The sequence below is a fragment of the Martes martes genome (assembly GCF_963455335.1).
Source record: "Martes martes genome assembly, chromosome: 8".
Lineage (NCBI taxonomy): Eukaryota > Metazoa > Chordata > Mammalia > Carnivora > Mustelidae > Martes > Martes martes.
Window position 1 is genome coordinate 100,167,972 of NC_137895.1, and position 12,512 is coordinate 100,180,483.

The following is a 12,512-nucleotide window of genomic DNA, read 5'->3' on the forward strand; positions in this document are numbered from 1 at the left end:
AACAATATGATTAAGACATGCAATCTGTAGTTAAAGCCTCAAAATAAAAATGTAAGTTTTACCTTCCAGTGAGAGTATTTTCCTGGAGAATCTAAAAAGCAAAAGGGTCATCTAGTTAGCTCCATGTACATAGAGAAGCCCACAAACACTCATGCACTTAGTACTAAGCTGAATCCTCATGCCTGGCTCAGATTACAAGTGGGTTTGGGGGTTGTTTCTGCAGACAGGAAGGTGGGTTGGCCAGAAGAGCAATTTCTAACGAGAGGAACAAATCGTGACCCTGAGTGGACATACGTGAAAGCCCATGGTAGAATGCTACACCACATCCTTAAGGCAGCACAGCAGAATCATTTATACCATTGGACTCTAAGTATGTATGACCTTCTTCAATTTGTCCTGTCCTGTAGGAGTACACAGTGCTGATGATAGGCCAACTGAATGCATAACTGAGTTTTCATCAAACAAAACCGTATGAACTGATCAGCTTGGATATACACTTGTGGGATCACAGTTACTGAAAGTACTCATTTTTGTCCATATCCTTGTGGGCTACCGGTATGCCTACATTTCCTGTATCCACTAGTTTAGCCACCTTAAAGTTTCTTCATTCACTTATACAAGAAGGTGTATAAAACACATCTAGGAAATAATGTACAATAGCTTTAAATATGGAAATATGACTATGTATATGGAACAAAATCTATTGAATGGCCACAGAAATCCTAGGTACTGAAAATCTTTGGTCACTGTCATACTTATTGATAAAAACAATTTTAGCATTCAGGGAACCAACCCAATAATTTCTTTTGATTCTAAACGTAGTTTGAATTGGTAGATCATGTCAGTCTTTCAAGGGTTTTTGGAAACAGCTCTCGTATCAAAAAATTACCTATCTTAAAAAAAAAGAAAGCCATAGCTTCCGTATCTCACTTGAGTAATGAAGACCGACGTAACCTGTATCTTTGATGTCCAAAAGACCTGAGGAGGATGAATATGTGGTTCTAGTGCAAATACCCTCGAGCCATCTAAAGTGAATTCTCTGGAGTTTCCTTCTCAACTCCAAGACTTCTCAGCTAACGTGCCTTTCCCTTTTCCCTTGTTCCCTTCGCTATGCCCCTTCAAAAAGTAATTTCTGGGAGCACCCGGACGGAACGGCGGATTGAGCACCTGGCTCTTGATTTCGACTCAGGTCACGAGGACAGAGTCTTCAGACTGAACCCTGCATGGAGGCTCCAGGCGCAGAAGTGAGCCTGTTTGAGGAACCTCTCCCTCTGCCTTTGCCTCTCCCCCTGATCATTCTCTGTCTCTCTCAATCTTGCTCCCTGAAACAAATAAAGAAAAAAAAATTCCTAAAAAAAGACCTATTTGTGGATCTATAGTCTTGATTGTTTTGCGTTTACACTCTTTTTATTAGGGATTATCTCCACCACTTCTTTCCTTTTTAGTTAGCACTAGTATCTTACATCTATAACCTCTCTTTCTGCATCTCCTTTCTCCCGTCTAGCCGAAAACATGCTTACAAACAAAAAGAAAATAATGTTTTCCTTGATCCTGTGGTGTCTTGAAGTATCCAGTGGCCTTTCCAGGTGTCTCTACGTGGAAGTCTCCACCCTTGCAATGGAGCACATGACCAACGGACCATTGACATTTGCATCACCTGACAGCTCAGAATGCAGGATCCCAGACCTGCTGCTCACAATGTTCATTATTTTTGAAAGATTGTATTTATCTCTTTGACAGAGAGAGATCACAAGTAGGCAGAGCGACAGGCAGAGAGAGAGGGGGAAGCAGGCTCCCTGCGGAGCAGAGAGCCGGATGCGGGGCTCAATCCCAGGATCCTGAGGTCATGGCCCGAGCCCAAGGCAGAGGCTTAACCCACTGAGCCACCCACGCGCCCCTCACAATGTGCATTTCTTTTTTTTAAAGATTTCTTTCTTTCTTTCTTTCTTTGACAGAGAGATCACAAGTAGGCAGAGAGGAAGGTGGGGGGGGGGGAAGCAGGCTCCCCGCAGAGCAGAGAGCCTGATGTGGGGCTCGATCCCAGGACCCTGGGATCACGACCTGAGCCGAAGGCAGAGGCTTCAACCCACTGAGCCACCCAGGCGCCCCCACAATGTGCATTTTTAACAAGGTCTCCGATGATTCAGTAAAATTGGAGAAATTCTGGTCCATACTGAGTCTGCTGCCACATTCCTTCACCTTAACTTCACCTTCTAGAAGCAAGCTTCACGTTCGTCACTATCAATTCTTCAAAACTGGAAAAGTCTTAAAAGTCACAAACTTTCTAATAGACTTTTTATCACGGCTAAGGCTTCCTCAATCCCCCCCAAACTGACCCTGCTCTCTTCTCCTTCCAATACTCTTACTTGGCACTCAATGATACTATTTATGAAGTACCACCATTTTACATGCCATCCAGCCACACATTCTTATAGCTGACTAGAACATAGCTTTGCATCATCAACCACGTCAGTCCTTAATGTCTTCCCAGCAGCGAGGAAAGCAGTAACAGGGGGGAAATTTTGGTATCCGACTCCTACAGGTTTTGGTACCGGAAGCGCCCCTGATACCCTTCCGGCATTTCAAACAGTCTGCTCTTCCTTTTTAAAGAATTGAGCTAAAGCTTACATGTTTCAGAAGCTCTTGTTCTTAGGCTTGTAAATATCTTCTGTTCAAATATTGTTCAGCAATAACATCTACCTTATTTATGTCAGAACCTTCACTGAAGATTGCCCCCAAAATTAAGTAACTAACTAACTAACTAACTAAATAAATAAATAAAAAGACTTCAGAATAAGAAGACTGTGAGCATTTCAAATATTTTAGTGGACTTCTTTACACCGTTCAGTTTATATTGTAAAATTTACCTGATTGGGATGCTTGAATTTCCTCCATGTCTCTGGGTTGATTCGAAATAAAACCTTTCCCCTCCACAGCAGGCTGAATGGGTATTGAAACAATATGATTAAGACATGCAATCTGTAGTTAAAGCCTCAAAATAAAAATGTAAGTTTTACCTTCCGGTGAGAGTATTTTCCTGGAGAATCTAAAAAGCAAAAGGGTCATCTAGTTAGCTCCATGTACATAGAGAAGCCCACAAACACTCATGCACTTAGTACTAAGCTGAATCCTCATGCCTGGCTCAGATTACAAGTGGGTTTGGGGGTTGTTTCTGCAGACAGGAAGGTGGGTTGGCCAGAAGAGCAATTTCTAACGAGAGGAACAAATCGTGACCCTGAGTGGACATACGTGAAAGCCCATGGTAGAATGCTACACCACATCCTTAAGGCAGCACAGCAGAATCATTTATACCATTGGACTCTAAGTATGTATGACCTTCTTCAATTTGTCCTGTCCTGTAGGAGTACACAGTGCTGATGATAGGCCAACTGAATGCATAACTGAGTTTTCATCAAACAAAACCGTATGAACTGATCAGCTTGGATATACACTTGTGGGATCACAGTTACTGAAAGTACTCATTTTTGTCCATATCCTTGTGGGCTACCGGTATGCCTACATTTCCTGTATCCACTAGTTTAGCCACCTTAAAGTTTCTTCATTCACTTATACAAGAAGGTGTATAAAACACATCTAGGAAATAATGTACAATAGCTTCAAATATGGAAATATGACTATGTATATGGAACAAAATCTATTGAATGGCCACAGAAATCCTAGGTACTGAAAATCTTTGGTCACTGTCATACTTATTGATAAAAACAATTTTAGCATTCAGGGAACCAACCCAATAATTTCTTTTGATTCTAAACGTAGTTTGAATTGGTAGATCATGTCAGTCTTTCAAGGGTTTTTGGAAACAGCTCTCGTATCAAAAAATTACCTATCTTAAAAAAAAAGAAAGCCATAGCTTCCGTATCTCACTTGAGTAATGAAGACCGACGTAACCTGTATCTTTGATGTCCAAAAGACCTGAGGAGGATGAATATGTGGTTCTAGTGCAAATACCCTCGAGCCATCTAAAGTGAATTCTCCGGAGTTTCCTTCTCAACTCCAAGACTTCTCAGCTAACGTGCCTTTCCCTTTTCCCTTGTTCCCTTCGCTATGCCCCTTCAAAAAGTAATTTCTGGGAGCACCCGGACGGAACGGCGGATTGAGCACCTGGCTCTTGATTTCGACTCAGGTCACGAGGACAGAGTCTTCAGACTGAACCCTGCATGGAGGCTCCAGGCGCAGAAGTGAGCCTGTTTGAGGAACCTCTCCCTCTGCCTTTGCCTCTCCCCCTGATCATTCTCTGTCTCTCTCAATCTTGCTCCCTGAAACAAATAAAGAAAAAAAAATCCTAAAAAAAGACCTATTTGTGGATCTATAGTCTTGATTGTTTTGCGTTTACACTCTTTTTATTAGGGATTATCTCCACCACTTCTTTCCTTTTTAGTTAGCACTAGTATCTTACATCTATAACCTCTCTTTCTGCATCTCCTTTCTCCCGTCTAGCCGAAAACATGCTTACAAACAAAAAGAAAATATCGTTTTCCTTGATCCTGTGGTGTCTTGAAGTATCCAGTGGCCTTTCCAGGTGTCTCTACGTGGAAGTCTCCACCCTTGCAATGGAGCACATGACCAACGGACCATTGACATTTGCATCACCTGACAGGTCAGAATGCAGGATCCCAGACCTGCTGCTCACAATGTTCATTATTTTTGAAAGATTGTATTTATCTCTCTGACAGAGAGAGATCACAAGTAGGCAGAGCGCCAGGCAGAGAGAGAGGGGGAAGCAGGCTCCCTGCGGAGCAGAGAGCCGGATGCGGGGCTCAATCCCAGGATCCTGAGGTCATGGCCCGAGCCCAAGGCAGAGGCTTAACCCACTGAGCCACCCACGCGCCCCTCACAATGTGCATTTCTTTTTTTTAAAGATTTCTTTCTTTCTTTCTTTCTTTCTTTGACAGAGAGATCACAAGTAGGCAGAGAGGAAGGCAGAGAGAGGGGGGGGGAAGCAGGCTCCCCGCAGAGCAGATAGCCTGATGTGGGGCTCGATCCCAGGACCCTGGGATCACGAGGCGCCCCCACAATGTGCATTTTTAACAAGGTCTCCGATGATTCAGTAAAATTGGAGAAATTCTGGTCCATACTGAGTCTGCTGCCACATTCCTTCACCTTAACTTCACCTTCTAGAAGCAAGCTTCACGTCCGTCACTATCAATTCTTCAAAACTGGAAAAGTCTTTAAAGTCACAAACTTTCTAATGGACTTTGAATCGCGGCTAAAGCGTCCTTGATTCCCCCAAACTGACCCTGCTCTCTTTTTCCTTCCAATTATTTAACTTTGCACTCAATGATACTATTTATGAAGTACCACCATTTTATTTGCAATTAAGACACACACACTTATTGCTGACTAGAACATCGCTCTGAATAATCTGCCATGTCAGTCTTTAATGTCTTCCCAACCATGAGGAAAGCAGGAAGAGGGGGAAAATTTTGGTACACTACTCTGATAGATTTTGATACTGGAAACTCACTTGATATTATTCCGGCATTTCAAACAGTCTGTTCTTCCTTTTAAAAGAATTGAGCTAAAGCTTACATGTTTTGAAGCTCTTTTTCTTAGGCTTGTAAATAGCTTTTGTTCTAACATGGTTATCAGCAATAACATCTATCTTATTTATGTCCAATCCTTCACTTAAACTTGGTCCAAAAAAATAATAATAATTCAGAAGAAGAAGACTGTGAGCATTTTAAATATTTAAATGTACTTCTTTCCATCGTTATATTTCTATTGTAAAATTTACCTGATTTGGATGTTTGTTTTTCCTCCAATTCTGCTCCTTTCTTTGGAACAGAATCTTTCTCCTCGACAGTAGGCTGAAGAGGTATTGAAACAATATGATTAGTACGTAATGTACATTTCATACAATCTGTAGTTAAAAATTCAAAATAAAAATATAACTTTTACCTTCAAGAAGGAATATTTTCCCAGAGAGTCTAAAATGCAAAAGAGACATATAGTTAATTATATGTACATATGAAAACCAACTAAATTTTCATGCCGTTAGGACTAAGATGAATCCTCATGCCTGGCTGTGATTACATTAGGTTTTCATCTTCTGTTTCTAGAGATAGGAAGGTGGTTTAGGACAGTGACAAGACAGAAATATGAACCCATTATAAGTATTGAACAAAATAACAAAATATACGCTAACAAAACATGCAGTTAGGATTTCAAAAGTCAGATGATGTTTCAAAGGAGCATAACTAATATAGAAGACTGCACGTATACCAAGGTGAACATGCTGACTGATGGGAAGAGAAGCAACTTTTAATGAGAGGAATAAATCATGACCCTGAGTGGAGAAACATGAAAGCCAATGGTAGAATGCTACATCACATCCTTAATGCAGTACAGCAGAATCCTTTTTACCATTATACTACAAGTATTAACCACGTTCTTCCGTTTACCCTGTAATTTAGGCAGTCCACATTTGTAATGATAGCTCAACTGAATGCATAATTGAGTTTTCATCAGAGAAACATTATGAATTGATTGGCTTGGAGATACACTTGTAGGATAATGGTTGATAAAAGTATTCATTTTGTCCATACCCATGTGGGCTACCGGTATGCCTACATTTCTTGTATCCTCTAGTTTAGCCATCTTAAAGTTTCTTTTTTTTTTTTAATTTTATTTATTTATTTGACAGAGAGAGAGAGAGAGCACAAGTAGGCAAGAGGCAGGCAGAGAGGGAGACTCCCTGCTGAGCAGAGAGCCCCATGCGGGGCTCAATCCCAGGACCCCGAGACCATGACCCGAGCTGAAGGCAGAGGCTTTAACCCACTGAGCCACCCAGGTGTCCCCATCTTAAAGTTTCTTCATTCACTCATGCAAGAAGGTATATAAAACACATCTAAGAAATAATGTACAATAAGCTTTCAACATGGAAATATGACTATCAAAATGGAAAAATTCTATTTAATTGCCTCAGAATACTTAGGCACTGAAAATCTTTTGTATTTCAGAATCAGTGTCATACTTACTGATACTAACAATTTTAGCATGTAGGGAACCAACCCCATAATTTCTTTTGTTTCCAAAAGTAGTTTGATTTGGTAGACAATCTCAGTTTTTAAAGGGTTTTTCAATCAGCAATAATATCAATAAATTACCTACGTTAAAAAAAAAAAAAGCTATAGCTTCCGTATCTCATTTAAATAATGCATACCGATCTGACATATATCTTTGATGTCCAGTAGACCTGAGGAGGATGAATACGTGGCTATGATTTACCCCATGTCTAGCACTCCATCTGCTTTCAGTATTCTCTGTGGAGCAGCTGTGATTTAATCTGTTCTAGTGCAAATACCCTCAGGCCATCTCAAGTGAATTCTCTGGAGTTTCCTCCTCAACTCCAAAATTTCCCAGCTAACGTGCCTTTCTTTTGTCCCTTGTTCCCGTCACTATCCCTCTTCTTCAAAAGTAATTTCTGGGGGCACCTGGCTGGAGCAGCGGATTGGCTATCCAGCTATTGATTTCAGCTCAAGTCATGATGGCACGGTCCTGGGATCGAGCCCCGCATCGGGCTCTAGGCTCAGAAGTGAGCCTGTTTGAGGTATCTCTCTCCCTCTCCCTTTGCCCGTCCCCCTAATCACTCACTGTCTCTCCCATTCTCTCTCCCTAAAATAAAGAAAGAAAGAAATCCTTAAAACAGAGTTATTTCTGGATCTATGGGCTTGATTGTTCTGCTTTTACACCCCTTGTACTAGGGTTTATCTTCACCACTTCTTTCCTCTTTATTTAGCACTAGTATCTCACATCTATAACCTCTTTTTCTGCATCTCCTTGCTCCCCTCTAGCTAAAAACATGCTCACAAATAAAAATGAAATAATGTTTTTCCTTGATCCCATAGTGTCCTGAACTATCCACTGGCCCTTCCAGATTTCTCTACAGAAATCCCTTGCTACAGAGCACATGACACAGGGACCACAGACATTGGCATCACCTGAGAGGTCAGAATGCACAATCCCAGACCTGCTGCTCACAATCTGCATTTTTAGCAATGTTTCCAATGATTTACTAAAGTTGGAGAAATTCTAGTCCATACTGTGTCTGCTACCACATTCCTTTACCTTAACTTCACCTTCTAGAAGCAAGCCTTATGTTCATCACTATCAATTCTTCGAAACTGGAAATGTCTTAAAATTCATAAGCTTTCTAAAGAACTTTTTTTTTTAATTTTATTTATTTATTTGACAGACAGAGATCACAAGCAGGCAGAGAGGCAGACAGAGAGAGAGAGGAAGGGAAGCAGGCTCCCCGCTGAGCAGAGAACCCGATGCGGGCCCGATCCCAGGACCCTGGGATCATGACCTGAGTTGAAAGCAGAGTCTTTAACTCACTGAGCCACCCAGGCGCCCCTCTAATGAACTTTTTATCACGGCTAAAGCCTCCTTGATTTCCCCCGAACTGAACCTCCTCCCTTCTTCCTTCCAATACTCTTACTTTGCACTCAATGATACTATTTATGAAGTACCGCCATTTTTATGCCATTAAGACACACACACTTATCGCTGACTAGAACATAGCTCTGCATCATCAACCACGGCAGTCCTGAATGTCTTCCCAACCATGAGGAAAGCAGTAAGAGCGGGAAAATTTTGGTATCCTACTCTGACAGGTTTTGGTACCGGAAGCTCACCTGATATTATTCCTGCATTTCAAATAGTCTCCTCCTCATTTAAAAGAATTATTTTGGTGGGGTTATGGACATTGGGGAGGGTATGTGCTACAGTGAGTGCTGTGCAGTGTGTAAACCTGGAGATTCACAGACCTGTACCCCTGCAGATAAGAACACATTATATGTTAATAAAAAATAAAATATTTTAAAGAGAAAATAAAAAAATAAAGAATTGTTTTACTTTACCATCTTCCACTCTAAGAGCTGCTTATTGTCCTTCATTTACTCCCTGTATTCTTTGACTTTCTCATCAGTCACTCTTTTTATTCTATCCACTTATTTCCTGACTTTTTTGGGTCTTAGAGTATCTTGAAATGGAACCACTAATTTAGCTCCTTTGTGGCACCCTCAATTTCATCTGTTACTGACACTGACACCTGATAAGACTTCAACTTATCTCCTTTTCAATCTTTCTCCTCTTTATCTCTATTCAATAGGTGATTATCTTTGGAATTTTAAATATATCCGTGTTCCCATTTTACATCAATATTTTATCAAATGACTTTTTAATAAAATACAATTCTTACCTTCTACTTGTTCATTTAATGTACTTGTCCCTTTCTGATCTGCATTTCCAGATAAATGACCAATGTATGTCTTTGGAAAACTCTCAGAATCGCTCTGTTAAAATGAACAACAAAAATGAGTTGCATAAAGATTTCCTAATCCTTTTCTAAGAAAATATCTGAATTTCCACTTTAATAGTAATCAGACTCACAAATAAGAAAAGCATGTACTGAAAACCGAGACATTTAAAAACCTCATATATGCTTTCTAAATTAAGTGTAACGTTTAACCTTCATTTGGCCACTGACTGTGAACTGAACATCAAATGCCAGAATAAATATTTTCTTGGACAGAACGCTGACTTATAAGTACATTTCAACAGGAACTAACAAAACACCTAACTCTCCTTTGCATTCCCCACCAAAATAAAAGGATATTAAGAATATGTATTTAAATAAATTCTTATTTATTTATTTATTTATTTTTAATTTTTTATTTCTTTTCAGCATAACAGTATTCATTTTTTTTTCACCACACCCAGTGCTCCATGCAATCCGTGCCCTCCTTAATACCCACCACCTGGTTCCCCCAACCTCCCACCCCCCTACCCCTTCAAAACCCTCAGGTTATTAAATAAATCCTTTAATAAGTATATTTGCTACAAATTTAAACTGTTCCTAACAGCAGAACCTTTTTCCATGTTAAAATAGGACACTTGACATAAGAAACCTTGGAGTAGATAATATTGAGTATAAAGAATAAAGTGTGGTAACCGGTGCTTCATTTGGATAAACAAAGGCTTGGAAACTTTATCGACAGGATAATGATTAGATGCAATGGCAAAGCAGGAAGAAAAACTCTTCTTGAAATTATGTTTAAATAATAGCAAAAAAAATTTAGATATAGGTATGAAACTCTCCAAAAAGTATAATAAGCTTTCATAAGGAAATAATAACATTCGTTTATTAATTACCTAAAAGGTAATTCATTTATTTAAGTATTTAGTATTTAGTATTTTTAGTATTTAGTATTTAGTATTTTAGTACTTAGTATTTTTAGTATTTAGTATTTAGTATTTTTTAGTATTTAATTTATTTTAGTATACCCATTTTCTTTTCTACAAATAACAGTAATACCAACGGTTATGACAATGGGGTGGATCTTCCTGCTTCCTCGTCATTCCAAGACATTAGAGTGAAATGAACAGGTGTGATCCACAGTTCTCTCTGTCTAGAATGTCTAGAAGGTCTCCAAGACCTTCACACAACTGGTCCTTCTCATCCTTCACTTGGCAGCTCTTGCCACACTCAGGGAGATCATTTCTGACCAACAAAATGCCACTCACATTCTCATCCCCATCCTAACTACAAACTCCCCCAATATTCCCTAACCTAACGTTTCCATTTTCTTTATATGAACCACTAACAGTGACTTACAGTGGGTTGTTGTTTCCTTATTTTTCTGCTCTACCACTACAGCCTAACCCCTCAACTTGTACAGCCTGGTACATAGCTGGTATTCAATAACAAATGTATTTAAGGTCAAAAAACTTAAAATAATCTCACTGAGGGGTGCCTATATGGCTCAGTCAGTTAAGCAACTGACTGTTGATTTCAGTTCAGTTCATGATCTCAGGGTTGGGAGATTAAGCCCATGTTGGGCTCCATGCTGAGCATGAAGCCTACTTGGGAATCTTTCTGTCCCTCTTCTTCTGCCCCTCCCCACCCCTCTCACATGCTCTCTCTCTCTTTTTCTCTAAAAAATAATAACAACAAGCTCACTGAGAAGGTCTCAAGTACCAAGTCACTATACTAGTATCGACCCTTGCACAATGCAAGGGTTAAGGGCATTGATAGCCATGCAGTCCAAAATCCACATATAACTTTGGATTCCCCCAAAACTTTACTAATCTCCTATTGAACTTCCTACTTCAAAAGTAATTAGACTTAAAAATAGCAAAAGTGTATATTAAAAACCAAAATATTTAAATAGAAGACCTTGGATCTCTAGAGTAGAGATCATTAGATCTCTAGATCTAATCTACTTCTTAATCCTCATTTGACCATTGACTCTGTAAACTGAGCACGGAAGGTCAGAGTAAATTATAACCTCATGCTGACCTTACCAATAACGTAAAGTCAATTAACACATTTTGTATGTCCTATATATTATATACTGTATTCCTACAATAAAAACTAAAGAAAAGTTTATTAAGAAAATCATAAGGAAGAGAAAATACATTAACAGTACTGTACTGTATCAAAAAAAATCTGAGTGTAAGTGGACAAACAATTCAAACCCATCTTGTTCAAGGGTCAACTGTATACCTACACAATGTCACTGATATTTAACATAGCCCAAATAGAAACCCACCTGCCCATTCTAACTTTCCCCTTCTTTTCTTGACACTACTGCCATTTACTTTATTGCCCTTCAAAAATCTTCACATTTCAAAAAAGTGTCCTCGATATTTAGTAAATCACTAAATACTGCTGTGATCATTTTTGTCTGGTATTTCTATAGTGCCCTTAACAGTTTACAAAGTGTTTGCACATTTGTTCATTACACATACCTGAGAGGTAGATATTAGAACCATTTTTATGAATGAGGTCTGTGACGCTCAAACAGGTTAAACAAGTTTTTCTGGGATCCCACAGCTACCAAGTGACAGAACCTGGATGCCACCATATCTTTTGACTTCAAACACGGTGCTTGCAGTGCTGTGTAGCACCTACCTGTGCTAAGAGATCAGGCCCCCCCCCTTTTTTTTTTAAGATTTTCTTTATTTATTTGACAGACAGAGATCACAAGCAGGCGGGGGGTGGGGTGGGGAAGCAGGCTCCCTGCAGAGCAGAGAGCCCGATGCGGGGCTTGATCCCAGGACATCGGGATCATGACCTGAGCCGAAAGCAGAGGCCTCAACCCACTGAGCCACCCAGGCGCCCCAGATCAGGCCCTTTTTACCTCCTTCCACAGTCTGTCACCTTAGAAAAGGTCATCATTACCTTATACTTATGCTTCTACAAGTATGGCTGCCACAAAGATACTCAAGGCATACTATTTTAACTATCCGAAATAGTTTCTACCTATTGAAAACACCACTAAACCAGGGATGCCTGGGCATTTCTGGGATCTAGCCCCACATGACAGCGGGGAGCCCGCTTCTCCCTTGCCCTCTGCCCCTCCCCCCGCTCATGCTCCCTTTCTCTCACTCTCTCTCTCTCTCAAATAAAATCTTTTAAAAAATAAATAAAAAAAACACCACTAAACCAATAATACCACTAATACCAATATATTATTGTAATTTTT

At 39.9% G+C, this 12,512-nt stretch overlaps 1 protein-coding gene across 1 annotated transcript in view; it reads right to left on the reverse strand.

The window, feature by feature from the left end:
- Positions 1–12,512, reverse strand: part of LOC308347148 (ankyrin repeat domain-containing protein 26-like) — a gene marked incomplete at both ends in the record, with an annotated part of 114,794 nt that overhangs the window by 69,043 nt on the left and 33,239 nt on the right. Inside the window, 3 exons of the mRNA XM_080810283.1 lie at positions 5,920–5,948; positions 6,567–6,628; positions 8,790–8,797. Of these exons, the coding sequence (XP_080666409.1) occupies positions 5,920–5,948; positions 6,567–6,628; positions 8,790–8,797 (99 nt within the window). The remainder of the gene's footprint in view (positions 1–5,919; positions 5,949–6,566; positions 6,629–8,789; positions 8,798–12,512) is intronic.